Genomic DNA, 10,000 nt, shown 5'->3' with positions numbered 1-10,000 from the left:
TAGGTCAGTAGACCAGACAAACACATGACCGTGTCTTTAACCAGTCGGATTGTCAGTTCTGTCATGTAACTGACGGCCAGAGAGGTGATGGTGATTGCCCACAGTCTGTTCCCAGCCACGGCTACCTGATTCTGGGCACGGAGAAGTCCGAGGGCAGCTTGTTGATCTTGACCATCTGTGGGCGGTTGGGGAACTTCTCAAATATGCGCAGACGCAGCGGCAGCTTCTCCTTAGTGTCAGCGTTGGCTTCGCTCTGCTTCAGCTGAGGAGCAATGACACAACAGTGTTACTGTAATATGAATATGGAGAGCCAGCTAGTATCAGAGCTGGTGTACATTTCTATTTAAAGACACAATAAGGCGCCGGATGAGGGCAACAGACCGCAAACTGTTAACAAGAAGTGGAGTATAAATGAGATGCAGGAGCAGGAAGCTTGCCCCGATGTCAGATGAGTCATCCCTAAACGAATGCAAATATACATCCCAGTTTTGAGAGAAGAGAGAGACAGAAAGGCAGTGACAGAGAGAGAGAGAGAGAGAGAGAGAGAGAGAGAGAGAGAGAGAGAGAGAGAGAGAGAGAGAGAGAGAGAGAGAGAGAGAGAGAGAGAGAGAGAGAGAGAAGATGAATTGAAAGGAATAAGAAAAGAAGGTGGGTGAAAAAGAGAGACTGGGACACAGGTGGTAGACAGAGATCACAGAGATGGGCTGAAAAGAGAAAGAGAATAAGAGAGGGGGGATAAGAAAAGAGAGGGAGAGGTAGCTGCATATTCCACTGGCATTGGCATAGAGATCAAACGAGACAACGGAGAAAAGCCAGGAACAGAGAGAGAACAAGAAAGAGAGAGTCAGTCAGTCAGACGGACAGTCAGACAGGTGTGAGCAGAGAGCAGAGAACAGGAGCAGGAGCTCAGAGACGAGTGTTTGGCCTGTCACTCACACCTCAGGTGGCCGCCTGACAGACGTGGCTGACACCCTATCCACCCACCCACCCACCCTGCGTCCACCTGTCTGTCTTCATCCCTGTGACTCAGGGTCAAGCCTGACTGAGAACGAACCTCCCCTGGCCAGACATGACCAACAGCACAGTCATAAAAAATAAAAGATTAAGACAAAAATAGGTATTGGATACACCAGTACCTTATAGTCTATGAGTATGAGGAAGTCTATGAGACATGCATATATTACAAACACAATAACTGTACACATTACTCCAATCACAGTTTATGGTACATGATAATGTCTGTAAGCTGCAGAGTAATAAATCATATCTGCCTTCATACTATGTCATATAATAATAATAACCATATGCCATGTCATTGCTTTGTAATGCTCCCATGGTAGAGCCTCCATATTTTATGTGTCAGGGTGCTATGCAAATATGTTTCCTAAAGATGGCAGCAGTACACAAACCGTCCACGAGCCAACAACACGACACACCTCCCCCTTACAACACTCAACCTCTCTGCATGCCGTTTTCAGATAATGACAGAAAATTGTCCAAAATGACGGATTGTAATTAACATAATTTTCACCAAACCTTGCCAAGGACAAGAAAAAAAAAGCAGAGTTCAATTCTATCGATTTAATTACAGCATACACAGCATACTGATTTTCTCTCTGATTGTTTTATTCTTCTTGGTGTGTTTTATGTGGCTGTGCGGATGCAGGTGATAAATGTGATGTGGGTTTGGTTAGAGGACAGGAGAGAGGGGAGTGGGGGAGAGGAGGATGGGGGTGCAGAGACTGGGTGCCTGTGCCTGTGATGAGGGCTTATCACTGGGCTCAAGACTCCACTGCAGCTGCCCAGGCTCAACGCTAGGTTACTGCATGACCGCTTTCCTCAAGACCCCATCCGGAAATGAAAATGGCTCACACACACACACACACACACACACACACTCACACACAAATGAATGTGTGTGGGTATGCCTCTCTCTCTCTCTCTCTGTGTGTGTGTGTGTGTGTGTGTGTGTGTGTGTGTGTGTGTGTGTGTGTGTAAGAATTAATGCATTAGTCTAGGCGTGAACATATCAACGTGTATGTGTGTGTGCATACAGTAGGTGTGCATGTGTGGGTGTGTAAACCTTCATGTGTGTGTTTGTATCAGTGTGTGTTTTAGAACGAGAGAGGCTCAGGGGAAAGGCATGAAGGAGAGGAGAGCTAATCTGCCTGCTGGCTCGTCCAGTGAAGCGCCTGCTTCCCTGCGAATGACTGCCTGTCTGTCTGATTGCCTGTCTATCTGTCCAGTCTGCCTTTTTGCCTACCTGCTTGTCTGTTTGCCTACCTGTATGTCTGTCTTCCTGTCTATTTGATTGCCTGACTATCTGTCTCTCTGTCTGTCTGTTTGCCTGTCTATCTAGCTGCCAATTTGCCTACCTGTCCGTTTCCCTATCTGTAAGTCTGTCTACCTGTCTGTCTGTTTGCCTGCCTGTCTCCCTGCATAAATGTGCCTGTCTATCTACCTGCCAATTTGCCTACCTGTCCGTTTCCCTATCTGTAAGTCTGTCTACCTGTCTGTCTGTTTGCCTGCCTGTCTCCCTGCCTTCCTTACTGAGTGCTGGTGGTTTGTAAGTGGAGTTAGTGAATTGTATCCACTCCTACGTCCCTGCCCTGTGGATATTAAAAATGCTGTGGCGGCCGGCACCAGGGAAATTGAATTAATGCAATTATTGGCAGACTGTTTACACCCGCGCTTGTTTCCACCGCTGAATCTTTTACTGTGGGAACCAGAGGAGCAAGCAGTGTTCAAACACATTCACACACATTTGCTTGAAAGAGACAAGACAAGTATATATATATATATATATATATTAAGACATACTGTAGAAAACTCCTGCCCGCCCACACACATACACACACACACACACACACACACACACAGATACAGTATACAGGAAATATATATATATAGGAAAATATATGCATACGTACAAAGATCCTCACACACACACACACACACACACACACACACACATACACACACACACACACACACACACACACACACACACACAAAACCTGACAGTCATAAAACACTCTAGGCTTTTCAGAATATTCTGAGACGGAGTTAATATTTTTCGGAATTAAAAAGTTGACTATGACTATAGAGAGGGTGAGTGCTTTCAGTAAGACGGAGAGCTGGTGGGAATAGCTGCTCGATCAGCAGTGGTCGGCTGTGAAGCTGCAGAACAGTGGGCTGGCATTGTTATCGAGCGTGTGAACGGGGCGGCCGGCCAGGCGGCCTGGGAGGGACATGCCAGTGGGCCTGAGGCGCCTGAGTTAAGAGGAGCGGAACTGCTGCTTGACCCGCCCCATCAGAACAGCACCAGGGCTCCAGCGGAGGAGAGAAATCATCTCTCTCTCTCTCTCTCTCTCTCTCTCTCTCTCTCTCTTTCTCTCTCTCAATCATCCTCTCTCATTCTTTCTTCTATCTCCTCTCTCTTTTGCTCTGTCTCTGTCTCATTTTCTATCCCTATTTCAATGCAGTTCTATCTTCCTCAATTTTCTCTGTCTTTCTCTCTCTCCATTCTCTATCTCTCTCTTTCTCTCTCTCTCTTTCTCTCTCCTCTGTTCCCCTCTCAACCACAGTGCCTGGCTTCAGTCTCATCAAAAATCAATCTGGCACTTCACAGCCTGTTACAGCGTGCTTCCTGACCCTGTGGAGAGCTGAATGAAGCACTCCCCACCACCACCACCATGTGCTTGAACAGGCTGCAAAATGGTACTGCGAACGGGGTGGTTTGGGAGACGGTGGAACGGGGTGGCTTGGGGGTGCCAAAGAAAAGTTTAATTATTTCAGAAACTTGGGAGTGCAAAGAACTTTCTGTGTTCTTTTGAGAAGTTCTCCTCCACTCTCTCGGTGTTGGAGCAGAACACAGCGGGGTGAGCCGTTCACCTGTCATTTCAACACGAACAAAGCCAGAAGACTTCTCCCCTCTGGCTCTCTCTGCTGCCTGCTAGTAAGGCTGGAAAAGGGGGGTGAAGAACGTGGACCAAAAACACCTAATACATAATGGAAAACAAAAAATGCTTCCGTCATCTGTTGGTTGGTTTTCCTCACCCTGTCGCCCGTTGGGTGCTCCAACACCACCTACTGTAATCCCCCCACCCATGCTTTTCAGCTCTGTGGTTTGGGGTTGTCGTTTTTTAAGAGCAGTGTTTTACACCCTCTCCAGTTCTCTGCACACACACACACACACACACACACGCACACACGCACGCACACACGCACACACACACACGCACGCACGCACGCACACACACACCCTCTGACTCCGGTCCCCAAGGCTCCAATCAGTGGAGGCCTGCCTGGTGGAACTGCTCCACCCGAGAGAACAGCACTCACTGCTGCTGCTGCATCTGATTTACTTACTGCCTACACTTCTCCAAAAGAGACCCAATGTACAAGATGAACACCGCAGTGACAGACAGAGAGACAGACAGTCAGACAGAAGGAGAGATGGTGAGGAAAAGAGAGAGCAAGAGAATAGGAGAGAGGAGGAGAGGATTCGAAAGAGACAGAACGACAGAGCAGTAATAGCATGATAAAGAGAGAAGGCGTCTGAAAAAGGAGAGAAAAAGGACAGAAAGAGAGAAGGAGGATGCACATAAACAGTCTCTAATGAAAGCCCAACACGCTCTCTAAAAATAACAACAATTGCAATAAAGATCACACAACCAAATAGACGAGGCTCTCCGCCATGCTGTGCCTCGACCAGCTTAATTCACACACCCGACTTTTCACTTATCTACTCACACAAGGATGGGGATAAATACAAGGCCTTTTAAAGAGCAGATTCACTTAGTCTCACTCAGCCCAACCTCAACCAGCCGTAGTCCCTGCCTCAACTGGCAAGTAGGCTACATTTCTCTGCTCGCAGGGCTGAAAAAAAAAAAAGAAAAAAAAAAACAGCCAATCCAATACGCTACAGCTCTGCAAATACACTACCCTTTTGACTTGATCAATACGCCAATCGATAGACAACGGGTGCGCGCCTGTATTGGATGGCTAGTGCCACCGCTACATGTGAGTGCAGCATGCCCCTGCATACTGATTTGCAGATTCATGCCACTTCGCACAGGGGGAAAGAGAGGAAGTAAACAGCAATTTTGTTTCCACAACTGGAGGCAACAGCGGCACGGCCGACCTGAGGCCAAGCAGGGGGAACATTCATAGCTCCGACATTTTGGCAAGCCAGCATGACCAATGATCCAGAATATATTCATATGATGCTGTTAAAGCAAGGCACTGTTGCAAGGCCAAGGCGAAATCAGAAGAACACATGGTCTAATTGTAGATCAGCGGCCCATAATACAATGCATTTACAGCAATAGAGTAATATAGTAATGTGGACTTGTGCTAGCACATGATATTGTATACTGTATAGCAGTCCTAAATATGCTACTAGAAACCTACTCATTGAACATGCTATATGAAATATGCTAACATTATGGGCCCTATTTTGGCGATCAGAAACGGATGGTCAGATGCGTAAAGTTTACAGACATTAAAGGAGTGGCCAGTCTACAGTACATTCACTAATTTAATGGCACAATTTTGTGATCAAACTCTGGGCGCTGGGAGCAAAAGGGTTGTTCTTATGTTTCTTAATCAGTCATGGGTGTGTTTTGGGCGTAACATCCTTTAAACCAATGAGAATGACATCTATCATTCCCTTAACAGTAAGCAGTGCAACTTCAAACAGCACATCTCTATTTTGATAGTCAGCAGCGCATTTGAAGGAATCTGCTTGCACGCGAGACCGTATGTAACAGGGATTCCATTAAACCTTGCTTTACTTAAACCTGTTTGTGACAAGCAGAGTATAGCCTACATGCCTCTGTGCAGCCCATGGCAAAAAAAATCCTCACTTTATGGAGTGTAAGATAAGAATAAGCAATTCGTTCCACTTTGCGCCACCTTGCGCCAGGTGCACGATAGGGCCCTAGGTGGGTTTCTAACCCGACCCATTCAATTATTTTCATTGTGTATTCATTAACACTCATACTCATGAATATTAACATTCATCAGCAAATCATTTTGTTAATCAAGGGAGTTGTGAACAGCCGTGGACTCAAAATGTGAGGTTGTCAGGACAATGTAAATGGAAACATGTAATGTGAACACAGGCCAAATACACTGGGTTCTAATGTATCAGTCACATGTGACACTTGGGCCCCATGATGGATCAAAGAGAGCATCATCCATCACAGGGCCACTGAGGGCTGCTATAGACCAGTGCATTGACCCTCTAATACTTTAATTAATGAGGCAGTCCGACAAATCCTTCCACTTTACATTACATCCTTATTACAATGTACAGTACATAATTAATAACCTACATATATGCAATTGCATAATCTTACATTTAACTAACCTTTAACATCAAGTATGTCTAGTATAGTATATCAAATTAACTTAAAAAATACTACAGTATGTAATGACTTCATATAAATTGTGTCCTGTACACGTGACATGTGGCGCTAGAACCCCATGATGGACCAGAGCGAACATCATCAATAAATCACAGGGCCATTGAGGGCTGCTAAGCGCTGATGTCGTGACCCTCCGATAAATTAACTGGTTCCGTTGGCCCTGCTTTTCGCACGTTCCCTCCAATTTCAGGCTCGGGTGAACGGCACCGCGCCTCCGAGAGTTCCCCTGGACCTCACACACACACACACACACACACACACACACACACACACACACACACACACACACACACACACACCTTCGGGGAGGTGCAGGCTTTTTACTGGTCACCTTAAGGCATCATCAGAGCCGGTGGTGCATTCACAAAGAGGGCTAAAAAAAGACATAGAGACATGCAAGGATAAGGTGAGGAATTCTGGGGGCGGGGTGGGGGGTTATATACTAGGGGTCTGCATTGGCACTGCCCTCACAATTCGATTCAATTACGATTCACCAGGTAATGATTCGATTCAATTCGATTCTACGATGCATTGCTATGCATCAAAATTCTACTGCACACAACAAGGCAAATTTTGAGGTCATCAGGCAATACAAGCAGTCAGATATTGAACAGATTTTATTGGCTGCTATGTGTGTATTATCACTCTCCTGTATCTTTGACATAAATATCATTAAATAAAATAAAATTGAATGCTACAGGGTATTGGATATGGCATTTTAATTTAAGTTTAATAATTTAAACACATTGTAAAACTTAAAGCCCACATTTGGAGACATCCATGCATGTCGAATTTGCTGCAAATTCAAAACTGGATTACTCTGGAACAGCTAACTGTACAGGGGACTGCTTTACACCTTTCTGTTCGGTAAGGTCAGCTGTTTATTCTGATATATGGTTTGTTATGTGTTGAAGGAAGGGTTCGTAAAGTATTCCACCGAGATGAATGGGTAGGGAGATGGGCGCAGAACCTTCAGTATAATTTATGATTAAATTTAATTATATTATTTACTTTTCTCGCGAACCGTTCACCACAGCAATTAACGGCTAACATTGTTTAAAAGCTGAGAAAAAGCTCTTTCATGTGATGTAATAGGCTTCTTGTGATGTCTGTGTGATGAGTAGGCTCGTTCCCGAGTAGTTCAACTGAGAAGAATGGGTGAATTTGGATGCACTTTCTTTCTTGCCGTGCGCTGTCACTTTCTCCACTGCGTAAATTAATTTGCGCTTTGAATGCTTAGATTATTTTGACAGGCCACAGGCTAAATAAAAATCGTAATTAGTTGGACGCAAAACAGAATATTGAAAGAAGGGGGCACCAAGGCCACAGTGGCCTGTAAACCTTTGATTTTCAAAGGGGCATCACGGCCAACTCAAGGGGTAACGATGGCTATGGCCGTCGTGAAATTCCTACCCTGCACATACTGCACACACAGTAACGAAGCCAACTCACGATGCCAACGATCGACATGGTTCGTGAAGTTAGTTGTATTGCCAGCGTGCTTGATTTTAGTGTGGCAGGTTTTACACACCGCGTACGTCTTGTTTAGTTTCCCATTAACTTCGTAGAATCCGAAATGTGCCCAGATATCCGCTTTCCAAGCTTAGTTTGGGTGCGTTTTTAATTACCCGTCTATCGCGGTCATCTCCCTCCGTCATCTTGATTCTTTAGTGTTGTTGTTATGCTAACTAGTGCTGCCGCTTAGCATGTAGCTACAGGCTGCGCATGTCACTACAACGTTGCTCTGGAAATGCCCCCAGAAGTAATTGAAACTTCATTGTCTACTCAAGGCCAGAAAATAAACAGTGACATAATCGATTATGGCACGTTGCCGCATCGATGCTGAATCGTGCATGCCCCGCATTGCAATGCATCGCTGAATCGATTATTGTTGACACTATATACACACTAACATACCAGTGAAGAGGGGTGAGTGTATCAGGGGTTTAGCCTTTGGATGTTCTCTGCAAATATAACGCCACATAAAACCTTTTCATGCTCCAGTTAAGACACAATAAAACTACAGGAGAGGACTGATGCTGACATGGACACAGCACCTTAGGGAAGCAAATGTGTGTTGTTATGTGGAGTGTGTATCTTTGTGTGTGTGTGCGTGTGTGTGTATGTGTGTGTTTATGTGGAGTGGGTATCTTTGTGTGTGTGTGCGTGTGTGTGTATGTGTGTGTTTATGTGGAGTGTGTATCTTTGTGTGTGTGTGTGTGTGTGCTTATGTGGAGTGTGTGTCTGTGTGTGTGTGTGTGTGTGTGTGTGTGTGTGTGTGTGTGTGTGCAAGCGTGTCCGCGATGGTCAGCTGCTCTCTCTCTCCACTGTTCTCCTCCTCCAACACAGATGGCTAAGTGGCCAGAGAGGCTGTTTCACAGAGCATCTAAATGAGATCCAGCTAGTCTGATATTGCAATAACAACTACTATAACTACTATTATAATAACAATAAATAAAAAAACAGTAGTCTCCTGCCAGCATATATTATCAAATAATTTTCACTTGGGTCTTTCACATATTCTCATTTCCTGTCTCATATACAGTAGGAAGGGCAATGGGGGAGTATAGCAGTATATAGCACAACTTCAATACAAATGCAGATACTGATAAAACTTTGGGCAATCTGTGCTGTCTGAACCAAAAGACTGATAGGAGGTAAAAGTCATATCGGAGCTTGGCGGATGAGAGTTGACAGGGGGATTGTTATGGCTTTCTTTAGATAATGCTTTAGTATCTCTATGAGCAAGACAACAGGCTGTCTTCAAACGGGGCTTTGAGCAAAGCGGCTTTAAGTCTCACAGGTGTGCCGGGCATGAGAGGACGCCAGAGCAGAGCAGAGCAGAGCAGAGCAGAGCAGAGCAGAGCACAGAGCAGAGCAGAGCAGAGCAGAGCACAGAGCAGAGCACAGAGCAGAGCACAGAGCAGAGCACAGAGCAGAGCACAGAGCAGAGCAGAGCAGAGCACAGAGCAGAGCAGAGCAGAGCACAGAGCAGAGCACAGAGCAGAGCACAGAGCAGAGCACAGAGCAGAGCAGGCCCCTTTCATCATCCCGCCGCCATTTGGGAGTGACTCAGCAACTCACTTCCTTCCTGTCGGAACACGGTGTCCTCTACTGATGGGATGTGTGTGTGTGTGTGTGTGTGTGTGTGTGTGTGTGTGTGTGTGTGTGTGTGTGTGTGTGTGTGTGTGTGCAAGGACTGTGCGTGTGCGTAGAGAAAGAGGGGGGGGGGGGGCAGGGTATAGTTCCATCTACTGGATCTCCACCCTATTTGTATCCATGCTTGTCTGTTTCTAACTGTTTATTATTGTCTGCTGGTTGTTATTGTTGTTTTTTTCTACTGTCATTATTTTTATTGTCACTACTGTTATTATCATAATTATTATTTTATTATTTTTATACAGCAATGCTTCGGCAACACTGTTAAAGAACAGTCATGCTAATAAAGTCATTTGAATTCAATTGAACTGAACTGAATTGAGAGAGAAAGAGAGAGAGAGGACTAGAGGAAAAGAGACAAACAGAAGGAGTGTCAAAAAAGCAGAAAAGATAGAACAAGTGGTAAA

The 10,000-nt window shown here is 45.3% G+C and overlaps 1 protein-coding gene across 1 annotated transcript in view; it reads right to left on the bottom strand.

Moving 5' to 3' along the window:
* Positions 1-10,000, bottom strand: part of nalcn (sodium leak channel, non-selective) — a 110,431-nt gene that overhangs the window by 32,015 nt on the left and 68,416 nt on the right. The window contains exon 16 of the mRNA XM_076262542.1: positions 126-262. Within this exon, the coding sequence (XP_076118657.1) occupies positions 126-262 (137 nt within the window). The remainder of the gene's footprint in view (positions 1-125; positions 263-10,000) is intronic.

The sequence above is a fragment of the Alosa pseudoharengus genome, unplaced genomic scaffold, assembly GCF_046254945.1.
Source record: "Alosa pseudoharengus isolate Yale_2024_CS ecotype anadromous, Long Island Sound unplaced genomic scaffold, YU_APseudo_1.1 YU_APseudo_1.1_scf_3, whole genome shotgun sequence".
Taxonomy (NCBI): Eukaryota; Metazoa; Chordata; class Actinopteri; order Clupeiformes; family Clupeidae; genus Alosa; species Alosa pseudoharengus.
This window is presented reverse-complemented; position numbering and strand designations above follow the sequence as displayed.